The sequence below is a fragment of the Calliphora vicina genome, chromosome 5 (assembly GCF_958450345.1).
Source record: "Calliphora vicina chromosome 5, idCalVici1.1, whole genome shotgun sequence".
Classification (NCBI taxonomy): Eukaryota; Metazoa; Arthropoda; class Insecta; order Diptera; family Calliphoridae; genus Calliphora; species Calliphora vicina.
In genome coordinates, this window is record NC_088784.1 from 40,016,670 (window position 1) to 40,044,302 (window position 27,633).

General features: G+C 32.3%; 3 protein-coding genes across 3 annotated transcripts; 2 read left to right on the forward strand and 1 right to left on the reverse strand.

Annotated features, from left to right (window-relative positions):
• Window positions 1–2,103: 2,103 nt before the first annotated feature.
• Gmppa (GDP-mannose pyrophosphorylase A) lies at window positions 2,104–6,333 on the reverse strand. The gene is made up of 6 exons (XM_065513647.1): window positions 6,153–6,333; window positions 5,320–6,087; window positions 3,328–3,464; window positions 3,131–3,251; window positions 2,910–3,053; window positions 2,104–2,293 (listed from the first exon to the last, which is right to left on the reverse strand). Exons 1-6 carry the CDS (start codon window positions 6,190–6,192, stop codon window positions 2,193–2,195), a joined length of 1,311 nt encoding a protein of 436 aa, XP_065369719.1. The 5' UTR covers window positions 6,193–6,333; the 3' UTR covers window positions 2,104–2,192.
• Window positions 6,334–8,652: 2,319 nt separating this feature from the next.
• Impbeta11 (importin beta11) lies at window positions 8,653–15,175 on the forward strand. Its single transcript, XM_065514515.1, has 3 exons — window positions 8,653–8,811; window positions 8,909–10,999; window positions 13,832–15,175. Exons 2-3 carry the CDS (start codon window positions 8,927–8,929, stop codon window positions 14,846–14,848), a joined length of 3,090 nt encoding a protein of 1,029 aa, XP_065370587.1. The 5' UTR covers window positions 8,653–8,811; window positions 8,909–8,926; the 3' UTR covers window positions 14,849–15,175.
• Window positions 15,176–17,618: 2,443 nt separating this feature from the next.
• Cep89 (Centrosomal protein 89kDa) lies at window positions 17,619–19,281 on the forward strand. Its single transcript, XM_065512680.1, has 2 exons — window positions 17,619–17,904; window positions 17,977–19,281. Exons 1-2 carry the CDS (start codon window positions 17,677–17,679, stop codon window positions 19,279–19,281), a joined length of 1,533 nt encoding a protein of 510 aa, XP_065368752.1. The 5' UTR covers window positions 17,619–17,676.
• The last annotated feature ends 8,352 nt before the right edge of the window (window positions 19,282–27,633 follow it).

Here is a 27,633-nt window from a genome sequence, read left to right on the forward strand (position 1 = left end):
TTTTTTTTAATTGTGGTCCATTAAATACACCTTAAAATATAAAACTTTAATAAAAATTACCCATTCCGATCACTTAACCTACCAGCTTCAATTTTCGCATTACTTAGCTTTGGGAAAACAGTTTGCTAAAACAAAATTACGTATCAAACCCAAAATAATGTGCAGGGGAGGGAGAAGCATATTAGATGGTAGATACAGTAATTCAAAAATAAGAAAAGGGAAATATTGCTCCTTTATTGCAAAGTAGTCATATCTCAAACAAATTTGTTCTTCAGAAAACGAGTTTAAAGTTTTCTTTTTCACTCATTCAATAACGGCATAGAAAAAAATATATGTACATAAAAGCGTTACTGCGAGACAAAGAACCGAATGTGCTGTTTTTATAGAAAACTAGTGATGATTTGAGTGGAAATTTTATATGTATTTTGTTTTTGTTACAATAACAAAACACATGTTAAATTTCCATTCAAAGTACTCGTTTGGATTAGAATAACAGCGTATAAGTCTGTTGTCAAAAACCTAATATGCTGTTTTTCTATAGCGAACGAGTACTTTGAGTGGAAATGTAACATGTGTTTTGTTATTGTAACAAAAACAATATACATATAAAATTTCCACTCAAAACACTCGTTCGCTATAGAAAAAGCACATATGTAAGTCTTGCAACAAAAGAACACATTTAAATCAATGTACATATTTTGAGTTTTATATAAGCAATCTGAAATATGAGTGATCACAGATCGATCTTCTTTTCTTGATTATACGGTTATTGGCCAAGTTACTAACGATTTTAGATATTGTGAGATTTTATATAATAAAATCAATTTTTGGTCAGAAATATGAGTGATCACAGATCGAGCTGCTTTTCTTGATTAAACGCTTATTGGCCAAGTTACTAACGATTTTAGATATTGTGAGTTGTTATATAAAAAACTCGATTTCTGGCCAGAAGTATGATTGATCACAGATCGAGCTTATTGGCCAATTAATAATGATTTAAGATATTGTGATATACATTGATATTGTGAGTTTTTATATAAAAAATCGATTTGTGTTAAGAAATATGAGTGATCACAGATCGAGCTCATATTGGCCAAGTTATTAGCGAATTTAGATATTGTGAGATTTTATATAATAAAATCAATTTTTGGTCAGAAATATGAGTGATCACAGATCGAACTGTTTTTCTTGATTAAACGCTTATTGGCCAAGTTATTAGGGAATTTAGATATTTTGAGTTTTTATATAAAAAATCAATTTTTGGTCAGAAATATGAGTGATCACAGATCGAGATCGTTTTCTAGATAAAACGCTTAGTGGCCAAGTTATTAACGAATTTAGACATTTTTGTTCAGAAATGTGAGTGATCACAGATCGAGCTGCTTTTCTTGATTAAACGCTTATTGGCGAAGTTATTTTTATATAAAAAATCTAAATTCTCTAATAACTTGGCAAATAAGCTTTTCTATGTATATAAAAAGTACTATTATAATAAAGAACAAGCCCGACCCTACGCCGAGTATATGATTACAAACATTGAATATTATTTGAATACCAAAATGTTTAAGATATGTATGCTAGATAAAGTGATTTTCGGAAGTGGGCTTTATATGTAAGCTATGACTAATTATGAAACGATCGTCACAAACTTTAGTGGGATGATTTTCGTATATGTATATGAAACATATTTATTCTGAATTTTATTTCATATTTCAGGGACTTATGCACATTAATGAAATTTTCAAGAATGGTGATTATATGCCATATATTATATGGTAGCTATGGAACATTGTAGACCGATCGGTACTAAATTTGGTAGTTATATAAAACTTATTTGTGCTGAATTTGGTTTGTATATGTTTAGGTTTTAGAAAACAAACTTAGAGTTTTTGTCTGTCAGTAACGCTTCAATGTATATTTTATTCTGTGCTTAATATCTTCAATTACCCAACGTACCTGCAAAAACTCGATACCAAAATTCTTAAAATTATCTGAAACGGATAAATAACTAACTCTTATATTTATACGACACACAGCAAAAGATATGAATATGGTTGCCCTGCTGATTAGTTATACTTCATGATAAAAAATATACCTATGAAATCTTTGTAAAAATTGATAAACTTTAATAAAACAATATCTAAAAAGCACAAGTAAACATTTGTAAATATATAAATAAAAGATTAGTCGTCTTATAAAATGATTTCGTTTTTAAAACTTCTGCTTAGTTCTTTGTGCGGCAAGACAATACTATTCAAAAGTATCTTCTCCGATGGCACCTGTACAAAACCGCCTGAAAAAGAGAAATTCTCAATTAGAGTTAGTAGAATACATAATAATTCTGGTTTTAAATATGTGGAACATTTTATTAGAAATTTTGTTAGTATTTAACAAAGACAAAATGTCTAAGATTCGGTATTCATTAGAAACAAATAGTGCAAAGAAGTGAAGGAGATAAAGAATTGAGATTCATCATATGATCTAGAATATAGATTTCTAAGGATAATTTCTCCGATTTTAAATAAAACGAGCCAGAGTTCTGTATTTGATTATATCGAATTTTGTATAACTATTCCTCCCTTAATAGAAAAACATTAGCAGAAAAAATATTTTTTAGTCAAAAATGCTTCGTATTTAAAAAAGCGCATATGTATTGATAAATTTACTGTGGCGACAAGTCAAATTGCACGATTTTCATGAAAAATTTAAATAATTTTTTTTTTTAATTTTCATTACTTAAGTACATATTGTTTTAGAATAAATTATTATTATTAAGGAAATTAATAGACAATATCATTCACAAGGAATGGAATTCCAAACTATTTCGATTGTTTATTGTTCAAATTTTGATTTCGATATAAAGATTATAAATAGTTTTAAGTTAATTTAAAACAGCTTTAAAAACTTACCTAAAATAGTTATAGAAGGATTAAGTTTTCCCTCATTATTGAATAGAGGTGGGTTTTCCATTTTAGCAAAGGGTTTATTTGGATCAGGATCACTGGGTGTACCCTCGACACGAGACCATTGACCAATTGTAGAACCACGACCAACTTTAATAAAAAATTTAAATACAATTATGAAATTAAGCACATATATAAATATGTTCGTAGATGTTCTCTTTTTCTACCTATTGAATGCAATATTAGAGTGTGATCTTTAATTACAGCATTTTCCAATATTATGGACTCGCGTATTCTTACACCAGGTCCGATAGTAACGCCAGGTCCAATGGACACGTTTGGTCCCAACTGCAAAAGAATTTGAAATGGTTATCATTTAGTTTTCAAAAATAATATTGTGTAAAATTCAAAATATTTTTCTTACCACTGCAGTATGGTGAACTGTTGCACTTGGGTGTATGTGCACATCGGATATTATGGTGCATATAAGATTTCCGTCATCCTCGGCGTGTTTAATTCCAGCATTGGCTAAACGTTCAGGATGTGTTTTCTTATAGAGTTCTGTAATTGCCACAAATTACATTTAAAAATTATTAGAATTTTTTTTTATTTTATTCATTCAGTTACAGAATTCTACCCAATAGGCAAAATATTTGAAAATTATATAATAAAATATGAAAACTTTAAAAACTATGCTTAATGCCACAAACTACATAATTTAGTTTGTAAATAAACGTAAATATTATATGTATGATCGCAAATATAGACAGAGTCATAGGGTAACATAGAGACGAGACGGAATTGTCAAAAACCTAAGTCTGTTGTCAAAAACCTATCTCCTGCAACAACAATATACATGCTAGTCAATGTATTTTGTTGTTGTATCAGAAATATTATTTGTTGTATTTTTGTTTGACAAATCGGAGTGTCTCGTCTCTATGTATAACACAGTACAACATTTTTCAGTTAATTGCTTTGGGACTCAATTCTGACAATTGCACGTGAAAGTAGCCCCAAAAATAAGAACTTCTGCATCATTAGTTTTGTCAAGTTGGTTGCCCTAATAGTTAAATGGCCATACGAATTTTTTTTCCTCAAGGTGGATTTTTATCACTTTTTCTATATTTTAGCACGGTTATATCTCGTAGATATTGTATAGTAGAAAAAAAGTACGGATCATACCTACCCGAAAAAGTTGCATCCAGTGCCTTAAAATCGCAAAAATGCCCATTTTTTAAAAAATTTTCACCTTTTTTGCTCAATAACTGGATTACAAATCAATTATGGACCGATCACCATAAAATTAGGTCGTGTGATTTGTGTCTATATGAAAGTTATTTATCATGAATTATATGGGAGCTATGACTAATTATGGACCGATCATAATAATTTTTTTTGACATGAATTTTGTATATATAAAACTGATTTGGAGCGAAATTTGTGTAGATACATATATAAATTAAACACTTATTACCGATAAAGTCCAATTTCTGGAGTACATTTGTATGGGGGCTAGGTGAAATAATGAACCGATTTCAGCCAATTTCAACAGAATTGGTCCTTGGGCCGAATAAATTATATGTACCAAATTTTTTTATGATCGGTCCATAATTATTCACATCTCCCATATAAGACACGCTACTCTTCTGCTTTTATTTTATACCTAAGGCAGTCATTATGCCATAATCATTATTACAAAATACTAACTGATCATCGTGTGAAAAAACCTTTTAGCTCTTCATCTTGATTGCAATAGTAACATATTCTTGTTTCGGGTTGTAATAAATTTAATCACTTTAATCGAGAGGCCAAAAAGTTCTGCCTGTTATTTGGACAAATTTAAGTCACGTACCAAATCATTGAGATCGGTTTGAAATAGTAGATTTGACTCATTAGATGAGCAAGTTTCTTGAAAGTTAGTATCTAATGAATAGATTTCGATTGCTTCTGGTGTAGCTGACCGATCGGAACTTAGAGAGTAAGTAAAATCTACTTGTATTATTTTCTTTCTGCTTGTTCGTGTAGATTAATTTAAAATCTTCGCATATTGCAGCACTTGCTGTAACACAAAATCTAGAAAAAAAACAGAACAGATTGGTATACTTTAGGACAATAATTTTGCACGTTACAAACATCTGCACAAACCCAATGTACCCTACCCACTATGGTGATGTAGGGTATAAATATGTAACATTTTTACACGCAGTTGTTAAAATTTCAAATTTTTTACTATTTTCTTAATTTTTTCACACCCTAATGTTATCAGGATTTATACAGTTGATGATCAGCTGCGCTAACGAGTATTAACTTACTCAATAAATACATGTTTATCAAAACAAAATTAATAACAAGCATGAATACATGAAGACTATCAATAACAAATAGATAACATTTTCAGTTTTTATCCGTGACTCACCCAAATAATGTCGATTGGCGTAAATAGCTGAACCGGCAGTCTTTATTTGAGACCACCAATTCGGTACGGGCATAGCATACAATTTATCTGTGCCCGCCAATGGGGTCAAGACTTCCTGTTCCCATTGTATATGACCCTGATCCTTGCCATTACCATTTGATCCGCCATTTGCATAATAATTAGTTCCGTTGTACTCTTGCACCCTTGAGTGAAATATTTCAGAGAGTTTAGCAAAGATGTCCATGGAACAGACGTAAACACCACAATTAATGAATGTGGAAACATATGAACTAGGCTTTTCGACATAATGAGATACTGCACCAGTGTCCCGATCAAATACCAAGCATCCATAATGTACAGCCTGTTGCCTAGTGGCCTCTGTGCTCATAATAGTGACAAGCGAAGTTGACGGTCTCTGGGTATGAAAATTATAGAGGTCTTGCAGCGGAAAATCAGCACATACATCACCATTAAGTACGAAAAATGCTTTTGGATTACCAACACGAATTTGATCGCGAAAATGATACATGCCCCCGGCAGTACCCAATGAGGTAAATTCTTGCAAATAACGTATATTTATGCTATACAATGTTTGCATGTCAGTGACAAAGGTTTCCATTTGTGTCTGAGGAAAGTATCCTATTATAAGAATTTCTTTGAGATCAGGCAGCTTTACACATGCCTCAATGTGATGTTGAATAATTGGACGACCAGCTACCGGGAAAATCGGTTTAGGTGTATCCAAAGATAAGGGACGAAAACGAGTACCTTTAATAAAAAATAGAAAAGGTTATAAACATTTCTACATCTTTTTTTTATAAGATTTTCTTTACCTTTCTGGGGTCCACCAATTAAAATTACAGCCTTCAACATATTTAATAAGTCCTTGTTTGTGTCTGAGAAAGGATAAATTATCTTTCTTTGTGCTACGTGTTAAACACTGTTACCGGTTGTTATCAATTTCTTGGGTGAATAATTTTCATTTATTTATTTTTTTGGAAATTTGTTTTTTTTTTCATCTGTCGTGCAGTGTTGGAATGTGTTATTATAAATTAGTGTTGCCAATATTTTCGATTATGTGTTGAACGGGAACGTTGCGAAATATTTGTGTAATAAAGGCCCAGCCATATAACTTTTATTTCCACTGCAATTGACATCAATATTAAAGAAATTATGCAACTCAATTGGGCAGATCATGAACTAGTTAAATTTAACGATTCACTTGATTGAACTAGTTCAAATTATTTCGCTCACTTTGTTCAATTGAAACTTCTTTCGACAATCAGCCAAATCATACAGGCGACGCTAGATAATCTCTAAAACCAACGAAAACGGAGTTAGTACTCTTTACCAGGAAATATAGGGTAGCGATTTTTAATTTGCCGGAAATATACGGCATCAGAGGGAATCAAGTAATTATCCCTAATTATCCCTTCCTTGATTACAAATTATAATTCAAGAATAATACTCAGGAATGGCTTAAATTTTAAGTTAAAAGGGGTCTTAATGCCTACTACACATGCAGGAATTCTATTGGCAACAATTGGAGACTACGACCAGGCATTCCCACGACATGTCGCGACAGCCGGTTCTACGCACCGGAATCATCCGAGTTCATTCGGCCAAGGGCTGTCAACTCAGCAATCACTGCTGCTACAACAACAACAACAACCAGGCATGATAAACTGGATTTACACTTCTGTTTGGTGGGAGGCAATGAGAAAAAGTAGTTATGGGAAGAAACTCAATAAAGTTCAGAGATGATCTTCCATTGACATAACTGGTGCCATCGGTAGTACACCAGGCAGCATTGGATTTAATCCTTAACTTATTGCCAATTGAGGACTATGTGGCAAGTGTGGCGGCTAGGAACTTGCTTAGACTCATTCAGTCTTCTCTGGTAAGACCAAAACGGTAGGTCTAATTTGTCAGTCTAGTATCCCTACTGGAATTTTGGAAAATAAGAGTTTAAATTGATTTTTTTAATTTAATTAGTAAGTAGTAGGTTAAGGTGAAGGCGAAAACTAAGCTCCCAATTAGTATGTAGTAAGAAATGAATTGATTGTTGATTGTTTTTTGCTATTATCACCTTATTTTCTGAAACCGTAAATATTTTTTTATTTATTACTAGCTGAACCCGGTCCGCGTTGCTGGCCCTGTTTTATATTGCATCTCGATCTCGATTTTAATATACAGTGTCGGATAAAGTCGGTGATCCAACCTTCAATGTTAATGCACGTAGTGGCATTTCAGCTGGTTCCAATGAATTCAAAAATTTAGAATGGAAATTTCTTATTTATGCACCTAATATGCAAGAGTAAACAAAATTGTTTATCACATACCGAAAATCAAAAATCTAACTTTACACTGTTACCCAAGAGTCTTTTCTGAAGATTCCGTGAAAATTTCATCAAAATCGGTCCAGCCATTTTTAAGTCCATACGGAACATACATACACACATCCATTTTTATGAAATATAGGCCATTAGCGCCTATATAATCACCCTTATCGTGGTTGGCGTAAACGTCATGCGCCTACCACAGTTTCGTACTAGATTAAAGAAACAGTTTGCATTTTATCTTTAATCTAGTACGAAACAGTCGTAAGCGTAAGACGTTTACGCCAGCCACGATAAGAGTGAATGTAAAAATTTGATTTTTACACGCCCCTCCGCCCACAGACCGAATTTCTGAAGATTCACTGGGCAATTCTGAAGATTCACTGAAAATTTCATCAAAATCGGTCTAGCCGTTGGCATTAGCGGTATAACATAAAAATTTGATTTTGCCATACCCCTCCGCCCACAGACCGAAAATCAAAAATCTGTCTTTAGAGTGTTACCCGCTAGGCTATTCCCTGAAATTTAATTAAAATCGGTCCAGCCGTTTTTGAATTCACTCTATTTTCGGAAGTGGGCATTATATGGGAGTTATGACTAATTATGGACCGATCGTTATAAAATTAGTAGTTTGATTACAAGTTTGATAAATCGACTCAGAAAGTGATCCTGAGCAGATTGGTATACTTTAAGGTGGGTGTTGGGACAATATTTTGGTATGTTACAAACATCAGCACAAATCCAATATACCCTCCCCACTATGGTGTTGTTGGGTATAAAAATGACAGTTATAAAATGTGATTTAAAATACTTGATATTGATACATACATATATGTATTTAAAATATGTTTTTTCCGTCCTTTTTGTAAATTGTAAAATTTTCTATTTATTTCAAATACCATTCAGTGTTGTGAAGTAATATTAATAGTATGAAGTGCTGCTACATCCCGACAGGTGTCGCTATATCGTTGTCACTGAACATACTCCAAATTGACAATTGGAATTTTTTGTGCCGACAAAACATCACGAATTCTGCAGAAAATTTTTTTGTTGCCAATTATTTCTTCATATTTTCACGAAAAATATTCGATTTTTTTTCGCAACTAACACAATCAATATCCGGCCATAAGGATATATTTAATGTTTTCTACATGTAAGTATCCCCGAGCATCTGAAAATCATGCGAATAATGCAAATTTAAGCGTGTATTTGCCACACCTATGATGCAAATAATGTTTCTTTTGTTGCAGTTATTTGACCAATCCATCATGGATATGCAGCCATCATCACCTGAACTTATGGTGTGTCAAGCGCTGCGCGCAGCCACCGATAGCAATCACGAAGTGGTACGTAAAGCTGAGCTCCAACTGGCCGAATGGGAAGGACAGCCAGGTTTTTTTACAACACTAACACGCGTATGTCTGTCTGCGGTAGGTGGCATGGATCCTTCGATGGCCCAGCAACTAGATGTGAATGTACGTTGGATGGCTGTGGTGTATTTGAAGAATGGCATAAATAAATTCTGGCGTAAAGGAACACGCCTGGAGTTGACGCAGGAGGAGAAGCAACAAATTAGGGATTTACTATTAGTACACTTTGCCAATGAACCCATACCTCAAATTTCCTTACAAATAGCTGTTTTAATGGCTCGTATAGCTCGCATAGATTGCCCCCGTGAGTGGCCTCAGTTGATACCAGAACTACTGAAGCGTCTGCAGGAGCTCGCAGCAAATGTTGGAAGCTGTGAAGCCTACGATTCGGGAGAACAGCAAAGAGTGCTTTTGACATTACATCATGTTATCAAGGCATTGGCCTCTTGTCGTTTAATGGCCGAAAAGAAGGCATTTGAAGAGCTTACTGGTAATATTTATGAATTTATATACCAATTATGGGATACACATTGTCCACTGTTCTTCCATCAACTGAAAGAGGCACCACCCTTGGCTAAAATTACCTTAGAACGATCAGTGTTATGCACTAGAATTTTGCGTAAATTAACAATATATGGATATTCAAAACCACAATCTTCCGAAATATGCCTCAGTTTCATAGAGAAACTATTTGAACGTCTTAAGCAATGTTTGAACTGTCGCTTTGAGCTGCGACAATTAAATGCTGATGAACAAATTATAGCCCTATTGGAGAAGTTGATATTGAAACAGATGAAGACATTATTGGAATTCCATGAGATGCATGCTGAAGCTTTTAAGAATTTTGCACCCATGGCATTGCAGTTCTCGTTCGATCATGTCTTCCACATAAGTGCTTATCTTATATTCACCGATAATATAATCAATTTTCGCCAGTTTGCCATTCACTGCATTAATCTGATGAAGGGTCTCATGTCACCGTTCTACTGGCAAAAAATAGACAACTCTTGGGACAGTGAAAACAATCGTGAATTGGAGATACGCACGTCTCTGGAGAAATTCTTCACCGAAGAACGTTTAAGTTATATTTGCGAAAAGATCATTACGCACTATTTTATACTAACACAAATAGAACTCGACCTGTGGCTGGAAGATCCAGAGGAGTTTGCTCAAGATGACAATGGAGGAGACACGTGGAAGTATGCATTGAGACCATGTGTGGAGACACTATTTGCCGCCTGTTTTGCGAGTTACCAAACACAAATGTCCGCCGAAGTAGTAAAATACATACAGAAAGCCCAACAAATACAACTGACACCGAGTTCGGATCTTAAGGACATTCTGCTAAAGGATGCAATTTACAATGCGGCCGGACAAGCCTCTCTACATCTGTTCAATGAACTTGACTTTGATGCCTGGTTCAGTGGCCAGCTATTGAATGAGCTAAAAATTGACTCGGACAATTTTCGAATATTACGTCGTCGTATAATTTGGTTGCTCGGAGAATGGGCCGGTGTAAAATTCTCTCGTGACCTTCGTCCACTTGCATACGAGGCCTGTTTACATTTGCTGCGACATACAGAAGATATGTCCATTCGTCTGGCTTCCTCCAGGACATTGTCAATTTTGGTTTCAGACTTTGATTTTGCTCCCGATTCATTTTTACCCTACTTGGAACCCTCGTTTAATGCTCTGTTTGTGCTGCTGCGCGAATCTAAAGAGTGCGATACTAAAATGAAAGTCTTGACAATCATGTCGTCCTTGGTGGAGAAAATGAGCGATAACATTGAGCCGCAAGCTGATAATTTGATATCGTATTTGCCGCTATTGTGGAAAGAAAGTGAGGATTACAGTATGTTGCGTTGTGCCATCATATGCACGCTACAGCAAGTTGTTAAGGCTATACGTGATATTCCGGAGAAAATGCGTCCTTTCTTGTACAGTGTTATTGCATTGAGTACAGACATACAGGTAAGGACTTTTAACTTTACAATTTCACCATTCAGATTTAACAAACACAAATGTGCAATGTGAACAAGTGAATAATATCGGAAATTTCCAAGAAATTTAAAATTAGTTAGGTTATACAAGTTTGCAAAGTGCGAACTTTTGCACAAACAAAACAACGATATGTATTATGTATGTGCGGTATAGGGTTGCCAGTTTTATTTTTACGAAATGTATGAAATATATAGTCATGTAAAATGCAAAACAACGTAACAACAAAATCGAATGTTTGCTAAATAATGATCAACAACTAGAGATGCTAATCGGGACTGATTTTTTAAATCCTGGGGTTCGGGATCCCGACACGGGGTTTCGGGAAGTCTAAATAAGAAACCATATGTCTAAAATCAAATCCTATCTTGCGCATTTCGTCTTTTATCCAATGAAGGTTTTCTGATTTTAATTTTTTTGATATAGTTTATTTATGTATTAAAAATCAAACGAACAAATCTGCAATGTATTTTCCTCTTGTTCCTTCAGAAATAAAATTATCTATTTGTTTTGCAAGTTACATTATAATTTGGTTTCGTTATGGTTATTTAGGTTTTTTATATTTATCTTTATATATACATATAATTCTTCTGTACTTGTGTTAGTAACTGAACTCCTCCTTAACGGCTGGGCCGATTTCGATGAAATTTTTTGTGTGTGTTTGAGTGGATCCCTGGATGGTTTAGATTCACAATTGACCTATATAGGTACAATGGGCATGGCACGTCCCATACAAAGTAAACATTTATTAATGCATATCTGGAGTACTATTATAGTGGGAGTCTTCCAACTTTGTGTAAGCTATGGCAGAACAACGTTTGCCGGGACAGCTAGTTAATAATATATTTTAGTCTTTGAGCAATCTAAATATTTTCATCTGAGATAAAATCAATTTCGTTTGAATAGGATTTAAATTGAGTTTTGTTAGATAACTAACAAAAAAGGTGAAGAATTGATTTTCCAAAGCCCCACTCAAGGAAAACCAAAAATACCGTTTTCCTTTATTAACTATGTTGTCGCAGGCGTTGAGCCTTGAACTTTGCTGAATGAACATCACTTTGCGATATTCGGGCATGTAGAAGTCAAAATACATGAAAAGAGCACAAAAAAATTACAATTTCCCCTATTTATTTATGAAAAATGGGATTTGGAAAATTTAATTTAAATTAATGTGCTGTTTTTCTATAGCGAACGAGTACTTTGAGTGGAAATTTAACATGTGTTTTGTAATTGTAACAAAACCAAAATACATGTAAAACGTCCATTCAGAACGCTCATTCGCTATAGAAAAACAGCACATATGTAAATTAAAATTTAAAATTAAAAAATCCCAAACTTCGGAATTTAAGAAATCCCGAAAACCCCGGGATTTTTGTGAACGGGATTCCCCGTTTGGCATCTCTATCAACAACTTACAAAATATTAAAAAAACAAAATCTTATCTGAATGCAATAATGGTATATATGCTTATATATTATTGTTTTATTGAGGGGACGATATGTGGGATGTTCATCCACAATTTTCAAGCCCACATGTGGTCTGTGGACTCTGAAAGCGATTTATAGGAGATTTTGTGGGCTATTAAAACACCTTTTTAGCTATTTATATACATTTTAAAAGATGTAATTGTAAAATTTTAAAAAATAAAACAGCTTTTATGTTTACCCTACTCTTGTTGCTAATGTTCTGCACAGAAGGCCTTATTCATAAACAATTTTTAAATTCAAACAACGCACAGTGGTATGAGAATAAAAAAAGACGGAAATAAATCTGTAACTTATTAACCCTTACTCCATTTTGAATGAAATTTCACATGCGCAAAGAGGAAGTGTAGTCGAGTTTAAGTTTTGAATTTGGACCTCATGAGCCCACCAGGAGCGGGACCAGGGGTTCCCAAAGTAGGACACCTCGGGTATGTTCAATTTTTAAAATGATCCTATTTTTTCGTCTGTGTTCCGATTTTAAAAAAATTACACATATATAATCTCCTCGTCGAGCTCAACATAAAACCTCGTCGTAGCTATCAATTATCTCTTATAGCTTAGGAGATATTCGCTTTTGAAAATTTAATTTTCAACATTTTTACCCACCCTACTCCAGTTTTTTGGTGACCGCGGTTCCAAATATTCCCCGAATTCCGAAAAATCGCCTTTTTTAATTTTTTTAAATTCAAATGCATATAACTTTGGACTCAGCCATGATTTTTAAACACTTCTTTCTTTATTTGATATATAGATCTATTGTTAATCCTATAAAAGAAAAATGGTTAAAATCGGGGAATATTTGGAACCGTGGTCACCAAAAAACTGGAGTAGGGTGGATAAAAATGTTGAAAATGTAATTTTCAAATGCGATTATCTCCTAAGCTATAAGAGATAATTGATAGCTACGATGAGGTTTTATGTAGTGCTCGACGAGGAGATTCTATATGTGTAATCTTTTAAATCGGAACACAAACGAAGAAATAGAATCATTTTAAAAATTGAACATACCCGAGGTGTCCTACTTTGGGAACCCCTGGTCCCGCTCCTGGTGGGCACATGAGGTCCAAATTCAAAAATTAAACTCGACTGCACTTCCTGTTTGCGCATGTGAAATTTCAAATCGGCATAAGGGTTTAGAAGTTACAGATTTATTTCCATCTTTTTTTATTCTCATACCACTGTGCAACGTTTTAAAATCAAATTGTGTCTGGATATTTTACTTTAAAGCGTTGATTAATTTTGTTATGAATATGGCGGTTAATATTTAACAATTTAAGAATTTAAATAATTTTCTTTTTAATGACTAATTTAATTTTTTTAGGAGCCTTCTCACATCTATCTTATCGAAGAGGGTCTATCGTTGTGGGTGGCAGTGGTGGAAAATTCGACTAGCATGTCGGAACCTCTCATAAATTTGTGTCGAAACATTATGCCGATTATAGAAATGTCTTCGGAAAATCTGCGCACCGTGCTAGTGCTAATACAAGCATACATTTTGCTGGATGCCCATGCGTTCTTAGAACGTTATGGTCGTTCATTTATAGACTTCTGCAATCGTATGTTTGATGACATACGTCCCGAGGGCATAAGTCTAATGCTGAAAGTTTTGGAAATTTGCCTAAAGACAGATGCTACCTATGGCTTAGATTTAGTTCGACCTCTTCTACCATATATATTCCGACAAGTATACAGTAACAAGGATTTCCCCATGCTTATGGGCATGTATTTGACAATGGTGGCACGAGTGTTGTTAATCAGTCAACAGGTGTTTATGGAAGTTATACAAGAACTGCAACAGCCAGATGCTTTGGAAAAGATATTGGATGTGTGGATCACGAAGATGCCTTTGGTGACGGAGTTGGAAAAACTGAAACTGTTCTGTTTGGCCTTCCTGTCAATATTCTCTAATAATCCCATACTATTGGAGCGATTTCCTGCCATCATGCAAAATATCAGTGATACCCTGTTTGAGGTAATGCGCGAAGACGACGACGATCCGGAAGATGCCAATAATCCCAACAAAACGAATGAAACTAAAACGGTCAAGTATTGCGATTCGTTGGTGTTTGTCGACGAGTACGATTTAGACACGAGCAGCTATTGCACCATGGACGATTTCGATTATAAGACCTATCACTACGATCGCTGCAGGCAATTGTCTCTCAAGGATCCGGTACACAAAATCGCACTACCACAATACATCGAATGGCAATTGAATAACCTGCGCACTCAACTGGGCGATGAGGCCTACCAGCAGTTAATGCGTTCCGTTTATCCAGCTGTATTGGAGAAGTTTGGACAATTTGCTAATTTGCAAATAACATTTCCCATTAATTAGCGTCTCATGAGAATCTAAAAACAACAAAAAAAAACTAGAATCTAAAATGTTTCTACTAAAGATGTAAGCGATGTATTGCAAACGACTCAATTTGCAGTTAATGTCTGGCATCTGTTGCTTATTTCTAAGTTACTATTCTAATCATTTATATTTTTTGATACCAATGTAAATTATTTGATGTAATTTTTTATTAATTTTAATTTGTACACGTTTATTTTTTCTAATTTTAAAACCCCTCAACAACTAAACGCATCTCTAAGGCTGCGATATTAATTTTATAAATTGTTTTGTTAAAATGATAATAAAAGGAATAATTTCAAATTAGAATGTAACTTTTGTTGCGGGAATTACACCGTCTATGTAAGGAGGTGTTATTTTATTTTCAGATTCGAATTTCAACTGTTGGCGAGCATGCTATGAGGACAATTAATTAATTGACCGACTCAAAATAAAATACATGGAATTTTCTCGTATTTAAGACCTATTCGACAAAAACAAGATTTTGACGAGTGTTTCAAACTGCTAAATAACAAGAATAATTGGTGGCAAGCTATATTTAAGGATACATATATCTTTTATTAAAATGTTTACTATAACCGTGTTCGTAAAACGCAATCATTCGAATGAACAATTTGAGAATAATCAATGGGTCAGTAGAAAATGATCACTATGGACGTAACTCGTTATAACCGAGTTCCACTGTAAGCTAAAGACATACTACACCATTTCTAATTGTATTTCAGAATTTTCTAATTGTTTTTCAGAAATTTCCATTTGAATTTCAGAATATTCCAATTATATTTCAGAATTTTCCATTTATATTTAAGAATTTTCTAACTGTTTTTCAGAATTTTCCAATTGTATTTCAGATTTTTCAGAAATTTCCGACAATACAATTGAAACTGTTTTTAGAAACTATTTCGTAATTACAGTTCTCAAAAACATGATATTTTAACTTAAATTCAAACGGACGTAACAGGTAGAAGGAATGGTCCACATGATGTTTCTAATGCCAATAAATAGAAAGCATTTTCAAATGAGATCCCAACACATCCGTTACGAAATCAGTCCTGTTAGCTCAGTACTCGGACTATTTGGTACGAAATGTTTAAGCCAGTGCAGGTTTAAAAACATACAAGACTCAAAAAGTTAATGACATGAACTTTGCTAAAAATTTAAAGGCCAAAGACAGAGCACGGAAATTTTTTTCAATATTTTTATGTTACTGATGCTCGAGGTAATATTAAGAAAAGTTTAGGACCCAAAAGCAGAAAATGTTTAATATAAGTTCTTGGTATGGCAAGCAATATGCAGTTGCGACAAAAGAAGCCAAAAATTTGTTATAAAGCGCTCTATAAATACCGAAATTTACATCAAGGAATGTTTGCAAAAAAGGATGCTTCCATGTGTCCACTTATTTTTGGACTGATTTGGCATCCTGTAAATATGGTAAGAAAGGTCATGGGTGGTAAAATAACAATAATGTGGTATTTGTACCAAGATAGTCAAATCCGCTCTAAATTAAAGTTACTGGATAATTTTTACTGGAAAGTTTATAAATAAATTATAAATAAAATACTGTGTTTAAGCTTTATGCTTTCCTGATTTTTTTTTCGCGGCCTCTGAGGACCACCTATTTTAAAACAACAAAAATATACAGGCCTGTCACACATTTTGTTCGGAATGGTTTCAATTCCGTAGTTTTTATTCCGATCGATTTCGTTTTAGGTTCTTCAGATTCTGTGTAATTTATTAATTCCAAGAATATTTAATAATTCTATATTTCTGATTTAAATTTGAAAGCTTTTGGTACAGAAATTGATTAAAAATTTTAGAAAAACCAATAATTACAAAGAAATATCAATTCCACTTTGAAAACTGAAAGTGGTTTCATTCCGAAAGAAATTTTCGTTTTACTTTTTCTGAAGAAGCAAAATACGGAATTAATTCCACTTTCGATCGGAATGGAATTCTGTGACAGGATAATCGTATTTTCCAATTTCTAACGATTTGGTTTTGCTTCTTCAGCTTTAGTAAAAACATTTAGCTACAAAAACTTCACATGCCTAATGGCGCAATTTACAATTTTTTAAAACACAAAGCTTATGATAGAAAAAAATATTTGTCACTCCTAAAGATATACATTAAATATTTTAAAATATTTTTAATTTTCATTTGAAAGTGGAATTATCTAGCTTTTAAATAGAATTGTTATTTCAATTTTGTAAAATAATAAACCCCATTTTCTCAATATCTGGTTATCGCTTTATGTAACGATAAACCTCCAATTAACATTTATTTTGTATGAGAACTTTCAGTTTATCGTCACGAGATTGAGAACATGGTGGTAAGGGTATTAATTTCAATTGTTTTGGTTGTTAAAAATGTAAACTTTTGGTAAAATTCTCGTATTTGTTGTAACAAAAATTTCATTTTTACACTTTTCCATTTTTCCAACACATACAAATTTTGAAATGAATATTAAACTAAATTCCTTGAGTAGACGACAAATTTTTCATACTAGTTCAAAGAATTTGTGCCAAATTACTTTAAATCAATATTGAAACTTTATAAGATTTGTTTACTAACTATTGCAACCCTTTGGATAAAGAAACATTTATTGCGCCAATACTTGTAAATAAACTGAATGAGTTTACCATGGTAACGTGCAACCACATTGTGTTTTGTTTACTGCCACAAAATGTTAAAATTGAAAGGAATACGCTGTCACACACTGTTCACAAAATTGGGGGTGGTAATACATATTTTCAAGAAATTTTTATCAAAAAACAAAAGAAAAATTATTATTAAATGATTGTTCAAAAGAAATGACAACAACTACAAGAAGAAATGTTATTATTACCGATCTGGACCAATCGGACACCCAAATTGGCGCACACGATGAGAGTCATCGTAAGGTTCATAAAAAACGCACGAAAGACAAAGCATTGCATACGTTTTCGGGCAATTTCAATAGACGCTCTCAGAGTGCAGAAGGCTCGAAGGAGGATAAGGTTGGAAAAAATTCTAAACAAACTAGTTATTTTAATGAATTGGTAATAAATTGCATGTCGCTCTTATGTTGAAAACCTATTTGATAAATAAATAAAAATAATTCTCTTCTCTAGCTGCAGTCAAAAGACCAACAAATGGAAAAATTACTTCAGCGTTTGGCCACATTGCATAAATTCAATGAACAATTTGCCGATGAAAATCAACGTCTTCTTAACGATGCCAAATGCCTGGAACAGCGTATTACTGCATTGCAACATCAAATAGCAGATTGTAACAGGTGTCGCAAGCTGGACCATGAGTTATCCAAGCGTGTGGAGGACAACAAACTGTTGACAGCCGATGTGAACATGATGAAAACTCTAGTCTATCGCTTAAATGTACAAATTGAACGTTACCAAGATTGCTTAAGGCAAGGGACAACGTCAGATGAAAAATCAACTCAAAACTCAAATATTAAGTCTTCCATTTCACAGTGGCAACAAGGACGTCTACGTACTCACACCTTGTCTCCTCTACTGCAAGCTTATGATGAAATGTTATGTGACAAAGAGGATTTAATTCAACAATACACCCAACAGTTTGAGCATTTCACAGGGGAATTGAAAATTGTAATAGAGGAAAACAATCGCTTGCAGCAGGAGATTGAGAATCTCAGACGAGACGGTGGTAATTGGCGCGAGGAAAGGACCAGACTACAAGCTCAATTGGATATTTGCCGGCAAAAAGCTGATTCCCAAACCAGAAAAACTGATTTGGCTAAAGAAAAACTCGTTGAGGTGATGCATTGTTATGAGCAAAAGATTCAGACTTTAGTACTCGACATGGAACATTTGCAGAGCGCCTACACACGCTGTAAAGCCGAATTGGCCTCACTGAAAAGTCTTGCCGCCCTGCCACAAGACACCATTGCTACATCGTTACAAGAATGTAAGGAACTTCTGGAACAGCTGCGTCAGCAACATAGCAAAGAGAAACATTCGTTGGAACGTACCATTGGCGAGCTTACCGAACGGCATTCAAACGTGGACGTGAAAATAGAAAAACTTAAACATGACAACTCTAAGCTGAAACAGGAACTTGAAGAGCACATTTCACAAACAAACGAGCTGCGCAAGCGTAATGTTTCTCTGCAACGTTCCGTGGAAAAGGTCAAGCGTTCTCGTGACCGTCTAAAAGCTCGACTACGTATTGCTTTACAGTGGGCCCAAAAACTTGAAGAGGGTCAAGCCAATTTACAAAATACCTGGGATGCTCTTAAACGTTTGGAAACCATAGTCAAACATAAGGAGTCTCAAGTACGTGGCCTGCATGCTAGACACTTGCAGGAAATAGATAAATTAGAGAAGAAATTGGCACAAAAAGAGGAGACTATTAAGACCATACTAAGAGATCGACTCAACGTAAAGACAAATCGATAACAATAAAATTTTATTTAAATAAGCAATATTTGCTACCTAATTTACTGTCCATTAGTTCTATATACATAAATTAGTATTTAGTTGTTTGTTAAATTGTTTTTATTTGAGTACATAGGTACTTATTGTATCATTAAGTGCTAATAAACCAATAAAAAATTAGTTGTACTTTAATATTAGATATGATTTTTTAATTTTAATATAATAATTATTTATGCATAAATAATTATTATATTAAAATAAATTTAAAAAGGTCAAATAAAATTAAATAACTATGATTTTTTAATTTTATGTGAACAATTTCAAAATCAAATAATAACACTGTGCTCGAAATTAACACTTTTTTCTGTCAAGAAGAGTTAAACTAATTCGGGTACGCTGAATTCAATGGTGCTCGTATTTTCGAGATATACCGGTATTTCGAAAATGGAGGAGGTTGCAAAATGGAAAAACCGAAATTCCGCAATAAAATTACATTTAAGGCTTAACATGTTTTTAATCTTCGCAGTCGTTTTAGAAATATAAATTTTATTTGGCAAAACAAGAAAAATATTGTAGAAAAATTTCGAAATTTTTGGTTTTTAAAACGGCACACAGTGGTATGAGAATTAAAAAAGGAGGAAAATAAATCTGTAACTTCTAAACTTACGCCGATTTGAATGAAATTTCATATGCGTTAAGAGGAAGTGTAGTCGAGTTTAAGTTTTGAATTTGGACCTCATGAGCCCACCAGGAGCGGGACCAGGGGTTCCCAAAGTAGGACACCTCGGGTATGTTCAATTTTTAAAATGATCCTATTTCTTCGTTTGTGTTCCGATTTAATATAGAATCTCCTCGTCGAGCACTACATAAAACCTTGTCGTAGCTATCAATTATCTCTTATAGCTTAGGAGATATTCGCATTTGAAAATTTAATTTTCAACATTTTTACCCACCCTACTCCAGTTTTTTGGTGACGGCGGTTCCAAATATTCCCCGATTTTATCCATTTTTCTTTTATAGGATTAACAATAGATGTATATATCAAATAAAGAAAGAAGTGTATAAAAATTATAACTGACTCCCCAAAGTTACATGCATTTGAATTTAAATAAATTAAAAATGGGTATTTTTCGCAATTTTTTGGGGAAAAAAAAACTGGAGTAGGGTGGGTAAAAATGTTGAAAATTAAATTTTCAAAAGCGAATATCTCCTAAGCTATAAGAGATAATTGATAGCTTCGACGAGGTATTATGTAGAGCTCGACGAGGAGATTCTATATGTGTGAATGAAATTTCACATGCGCAAAGAAGTGTTGTCGAGTTTAAGTTTTGAACGTGGACCTCATGGGCCCACCAGGGGCGCGTCAATTCGAAAAAATTGTATCTATGCAAAAATTCAATAACAAACATTTTTTGTCATATTTTTCTATAAAGTAATTCATGAATTTTTAATTGTTTCAATCATAGAGAATTATACATAGAGACGAGACACTCCGATTTGTCAAACAAAAATACAACAAATCATATGTCTGATACAACAACAAAATACATTGACTAGTATGTATTCTGTTGTTAGGTTTTAGACAACAGACTTAGGTTTTTGACAATTACATCTCGTCTCTATGTTACCCTATGGTTTCAATGTTATAAATGTTTTTGAAAAATAGACAAATAGCTTGAACGAAATTATATTATATCGCATCATAAAATTTTTAATTCTATGTATATGCAAAATAATCAAAAAAAACCTCCTGTAAAATTTGTGTTTTGTCGCTTACGATAATTTGGCGCTAAGGCGTCAATATGTTGTGCGAATATATGACTGAATTCAGCGTACCCGAATTAGTTTAACCCACTGGGTGCCCCGCTTGACAGTTTTTTCAACTAGCAGAGTATAATTAAAGTTGGAAAAATATCACGTGTATATAGGGGGATTTCCAATCGAATATGTCTTCCTTACTTTTTTTATTAATAAATTAGTTTCCCTTTTTTAATTAACAAAGTTATAACTCACAATCCCAAAAATTTTTGGATTTTAAAATCACTAGTTGTACAATCTTCGATATCTACATTTGTGAAGACACATGTAGAATATAGCAGAATTGAAGAATATCAAATCCATTGTCTCCAACTAAATACAATAGTTGGACCAGTAGAAATTATAATTTATTGACTTTTCGTTGTTGGTATTAATTTACAAGTTTTAATTGAGAGTGTTGCATCTCAAGTGAATCTCTTTTAACTCCTCATAACATAATGACATTTATTTTTTAATTTTTTTTGAAATATTTTTGTTAAAATCTTGAAACTTCAAATAAAATTTGCAATCTCAAATCGTTATTTGATTTTGCTAAAATTATCAGCATTTGTATCAGTATCGAAAGGTGCAAAATAAGTACATTGTCACTCTTACTGGTTTTTAATTGCATTATCCAGATTGCTGATAATGCTCTTTAATTTATAATTTTGTTAACAAATTCTATTACATATTTGGTTTAACGGACATCACGAAAGCTTACAACTTTTTATTGTTTATCTATTCACTCAAAAGCTCTTGTTATTTATTTGAGAACATGTGTCTGCTCTATATTTTGTTTATGACCTGGAATAAGCTACAAAGATATTCCAATAAGCTCTAAAGCATTCATTGCCTAACAGCTGTTTCATTTGTACCGGAAACTTTTTTCTGTTGGGTAAACCATTGTGGCCGAACCACAATAATACTTGCTGTGGCTGCGGTTTTTACTATACAAATATTTACTTTAGTTAACAATTAAGTATATCTATAGTATTGATAATTGTTGCATACTTACTTACTTATTCATGCATGTACATCTGAAATGTGTAATATATTAAATATTGACGGAATTTTTAGATAACTACGCTATTAATAACATAATGACATGTATGCAAATAAAAATATGTAGTGTTACACAAATTGCTGGTTATCTGAATGCATCGGTTCCCCGAAACAAATTAATGTCTTCTTTGTGAAAATTTGCATTTTTTAATTTTGCTAAGATAAGCAACTATTTAAGTTTGTGTTTCCGTAACACAATAAATCAATGTAAATATTTAACAACCATGTTTTTATTACTCCTATGGTTTCATTTCAACAATTAAATTGATATTGTACTTTTGCTTTTGTAGCATAAAACTTAAGTAGCTTTTAAGAAAAAAAAATGTTACATTATTATGTATTGTCTTTTTATCATTTTTTTTAATACTAAATATGGGGGTTTTCATCTCAAGTAACACAACTTTTGAAGCCGATATCTTCCAATGAGAAAAAACACCTGTTTGGCCAAAATGACTCAGAGGGTTCTTGACCGATCTTGTTGCAAAAATATCCCAATCGGAAGACATCGCACAGTGTAAGATTTTGCTAATCTAGCTGGACAATAGTCGTTTTTTTGAGTAAATATTTTTATCAAATATGAAAAAGCACTTGTTATAAAATAAGAAAATGCAAAAAATTTGCCTAATTTGTCAATAATAACAATATAAAGGTACTTTTATTTTTGAGAGAATTGAAATCAACAAAAACACTTACATGAAATTGCTCATTTTTAAAAGCGGGTAACTTTTTATTGGAATGATATTTTTTAATGATTCTTTTTTTGTTTTGAAGCTCAACTTATTCGCTGTTAATATCATCAGAATTTATTTTTAGAACATGGAAAATTCTTTTAGTACTATTTCATTTAAAAAATTACTATTTTCGTTAAGTTAAAAAAAAACTATATAAGGCTATATCACCAAATCATTTTTAAACGTTCGTCTGAAGTACCTACTTTAAGGCACATATGAAATTATCTGCCGAAATTTGCTGATTATAAAAAAACAAATAATGAGTGATAAGACCACATACCACATTTTTGATACATGGCTTAAAACAGCCGAAAAAGAGAGTTCCGTAAATCATATTTGTGGAAAAAAAGCAGTAGTAAGTAGTTCTAATTCTGATATTGATTATGAGCAAGTACAAATTTTTGTGTATAAATGTGTATATTAGATTTAAGCTAAGATGGAAAGCGGTTAACCGAACAAAACGTGATTTTGTTTGGTTATTCACAAACATTGAGATTTCGCAATTTATTTATAACAAATACGCCGCTTTTTTACCTTTTGATTATCCAACGCGAATAATATCAGATTTAAATTTTTGCACTTGTATGGTAGGTGGGCGTGGCAGTGGTCCAATTTCGCCCATTTTTTGACATATTGGCCTAGTAACACCTCGTACCAAAATTCATAAATCTAGCTTCATTTTTTTCAAAGATACTTAATTTTGTCTCCCTAGAATGGCTAAATCTTACACTGTGCATCGGTTTCAAAAGTTGAGATGAAAAATACCACATATTTGATATTATGTAATTTATTTAATGTTACACAATTTATTAGATACTAGGGAAGTGTGATCAGTAAAGAATTAAATCGATTTATCAAATATTTTTATTATTAATTTTCATGAATAATTTTGATTTTTTTTAAATTAATAAATATGTATATGATTATTCAGAAATAATAATAAAACCAAGGCTATTTTATCAACTACTAGTTGATCGCCCCGGCTTCGCCCGGTAGCATTTACTAATGTTAGTTCTTCAAGTTTCTCCAACCCACGCACACCAGCCTGTTGTTATTTATTTGCAAATAAAATATCTAAATTTGTACTGCATACAAATTACAGTTGACTGGACTCACAAAAAAAAAGAATTTCCGAGTTTTACCCGGAATTTTTGAATTTTTTTTTCTTTACAAACCTCCTGGAAATTTCGAATAAAAAAAAAATCAGCCAAATCGCTCCAGCCGTTCTCACGTGATGACATTACCACAAAGTATACAGAGGCGACACGGCAAAAAAATATATTTGTCTCTTTCGTTCGAAACAATTTCAACAGGTTTGGTTTTGTGCTTATTTATATAGTTGTTTGTTTAAACGCACTATCTGTATTAAACCGCAAATTTGTTTTCTCTTTCTATCGAAACAATTTCAAAAAAATCTGATTTTAGTGTTTTTGAACTGTCAAATTTGACGCCTCTGTATACTTTGTGACATTACATCCATGGACAATTTCAATTTTATATATATAGATTGCAAACAAGGCGTATTTAACAAGGTGACAGCAGTGGCGAATTGAAATAAATACAGGCGAATTCACTTATTTTTTATATATAGAGTTTGACATACGGACGCACGGGCGAATATTTTTTATATATGTAGTTTGACATTTGTGCGAGCTATTTCTATAATCAGCTGTGCTGCCGATGGCACCTTGATTGCAAACGTCAAAATCCATACATAAACAATAATTCACTATGGAATGTCAATCTCAACATATACAAAATAAACGATACCGCTTGAATTCTTCGAGCTGTCACATTTTTTTAAATTTGCCTGAAATAAAACTGTAGGTGTGTTCGCGTACTTTCCAGTAAAACATATCCATAACTTTATTTTAGAGAGTAAAAGTAAATTACTCTCAATCTGAAAAATTACAAAAAAGTACGCAAACAACAATTTGTAAAAATAAGTTGTATTTTATTATAAATCAACTCAAAACGTTATATATTGGGGATATTGTGGAATATATTGATTATATCATTCCATTTGTAAAGGTATTGTCACACATGACAAATATTTGACGGAAAAGTCCTAACCACTAAATAAATTGTATTTGAATTCTTTTATTTATTTTAAAAACTTATTTTACTTGTGATGATTCAAAACAAATATTTAGTTTTATTTTATTTGATGCTATTTGATCTTACAAAACACTTGTAAGAGTAATCAACGTCAAACAAATTTGTGCTAAAAAAGTGGTTACGCTTTTTTGAGTAAATATTTGCCGTGTGTGATCCTTCCTTAACACATCGAAATATTTATCGTAGACCACAAAAGTATATAAATTCTAAGAAGATCTGGCTATGTATGTATGTTGAAGACACGAATATTCTTTATTATTGAAATGTTTCGTATTGAATGGCCACCAAATCGGTAAAGTAGATCCAGATTTATGGACCAAAATGTGAGCCAATCTCCAAAAATGTTTCAAATTTTTTTTTTTTTTAAATGTATATTGAATATAATACATTTAAATTTTACAGATGCTATTTCTATTATAAAATAACAATTTGTATTGAAAATGTTACGAATATGTCTATGATTTCTCCTCCACCCATACAAATATCTTCCCGGAATATGTTTCTATGATATATACATAAATGTCTATAGAATAGTGGTGTCCGGTACAAATTTCCCGGGAATTTTGCCAATTTTTCACTACCTGATTCCCGAGATTTTTAATCTGGAATCCCGGGAATTTAAAACTGACGAAAATACATAGAAAACAAGTTACTCTATTTTTTTCACCAAAAAACAGTGAAAAGTTTTTTACAGTTTTTTGCTTATATCTTAGCAATAATGGACCGCTTATTATTTATTTGGGGTTTTTCGTATGAAAATTTAAAAAGAGAATTCATTATTTATAGAATTTATTTCTTATTGAATCATTCTAATTTCTTTAAATTTCTTCTTCAAATCCATAACAAAATAGCTTCAAAAATTTATTAAATGAATAAATTTTTCTTCAATTAAAATCTAGCACAAAAAGGTTTAAGACAACTTTTTCAATTAATTTTGTAAATGATTTGATTTAACAAAAATGTAATCATTCAAAGTTTGAATAAATTCTGTTATTAATTAACTTTAAAATTAATTCAGATTAAAGAAAGACTTTGGAATCTAAAAAATTAAATATTTGAAATGGATTTATGGATGAAAGACTGACATTTTTTAATTACGGATTAAAATTTTAGTGAATTAAGCTCAAATTTTATTAATTAATTCGAAGCTCTGATATTTAATAATTATAACACTAAGTTTTTATATGAAATTTGGCTATAATATTCCTAATTTACATTATCATTATATATTTCGGGAATAGCCGGGTACCCGGGAATGTAGAAAAAAATTTCCCGATTCCCGGGAATCAAAAAAGGTCGGGAAATTAAAAACCCTAGTGGTGGGTGGGTATATAATATTCGTCATAGCCGAATATAACACTCTTACTTGTTTTAATATAACATTTTTGTATTTTGTCAAATATTTCACTAACGAATTTCTAACATTTTCGACAGATTGTTATTGAAAAAATATATTATCAAATTAATTTTATCTTTTAACCTGCAAGTCAAAAAGTAAAAACAGCTTTGTGCAATATAATAGCAAATTGGTATATGTAGAAAAAATATTAAGGATAGACATACATGTATGTATATTAGGGTAGTTATGTGAGCTGAATATGTCATAACGATTCATTAAGAGACTATATCTGATAACTTTTTCTCTTGACAAATATTTTAAAGAATATCATGACAAAAATGTATCATGTATCAAAATATTAAAAAAATTCTTATTTTCTTTTTTTTTATAGTTTTTTTTTTGATTTTAGTTTTAAAAACGGTTAGTTAGTTTTTGTTTCTAATAAAAATCTTTCTTGGAGGAAGCTGTTTATTAAAGTTAATAGAGCAAAAATCGCGATTAAAAAAGTCAGTGAATAAAAAAATGATAATAAAAAACATTTAAATGAAAATAATTAAATAAAAAAATTCTCGAAAAATGGGGTAAAGATGTCAGTTTAAATATTGTGAAAAGAGCTCATTGCGTCATTGCTCCCACTTTGCTGAAAATATTCGCCAAGAAATTTTCAAGTCAAGTGGAAGTTTTTGAAAAAAAAACGAAATCGTAAAATATTTTCACGGCGGTTGATATCTAAACGTTATTATTTCAAAGCTAAAGTTTGCCAGAAAATGTTTATGTCAACTGTTGGAATAATTGAAAAAATGGTAAGAAATTGGGTAGATGAAAAAATTTAGAATAACACACAATCTGATATAATAGTAGTGACAAAAATAAAAAATTCCATAAATTATAAAAAATAAGAGAAGCGAAAAAACTTGAATCCCTTTACCGAAGACAATACACCAATAAACTTTATTTTCAAACAAAATAATATGTGTGATACTTGTGTATCATACGAAGCAAAAAAAAAAACAACCCAGGATCAATATTACAGTCACAGGTAGAAAGAAGAAAAGGAAAACGATATCTAAAATGCCAACTTGGGGTTGGTAATTATTGTGCATGGATATGCAAGCAGCAAAATTTGATTCCCCAAACAAACGCAAGTGCCTCCTATTATAAAATCACATAACCATTTTTTTAATGCGACTTACGCCTTTTTCGGTTTCAGAAAAAACTAATCTTCAAAGGCGTAAGTTTCATATCTCTACAAATAATAGAACAATTGGAAATTTTTCTTTAAATATCAATTTTATAATAAAACACAACCTTAACCTGAAATAAATT

Coding starts and splice junctions, on each gene's coding strand:
- Impbeta11 (XM_065514515.1), top strand. CDS start 8,927: ATGGATATGCAGCCATCATCACCTGAACTTATGGTGTGTCAAGCGCTG. Junction 11,000..13,831: donor CATTGAGTACAGACATACAG/GTAAGGACTTTT, acceptor TAATTTTTTTAG/GAGCCTTCTCACATCTATCT.
- Gmppa (XM_065513647.1), bottom strand. CDS start 6,192: ATGTTGAAGGCTGTAATTTTAATTGGTGGACCCCAGAAAG. Junction 3,465..5,319: donor CGCCAATCGACATTATTTGG/GTGAGTCACGGA, acceptor TGGCAATTACAG/AACTCTATAAGAAAACACAT. Junction 2,294..2,909: donor TCCTTCTATAACTATTTTAG/GTAAGTTTTTAA, acceptor TCTCTTTTTCAG/GCGGTTTTGTACAGGTGCCA.
- Cep89 (XM_065512680.1), top strand. CDS start 17,677: ATGACAACAACTACAAGAAGAAATGTTATTATTACCGATCTGGACCAA. Junction 17,905..17,976: donor CTAGTTATTTTAATGAATTG/GTAATAAATTGC, acceptor TCTCTTCTCTAG/CTGCAGTCAAAAGACCAACA.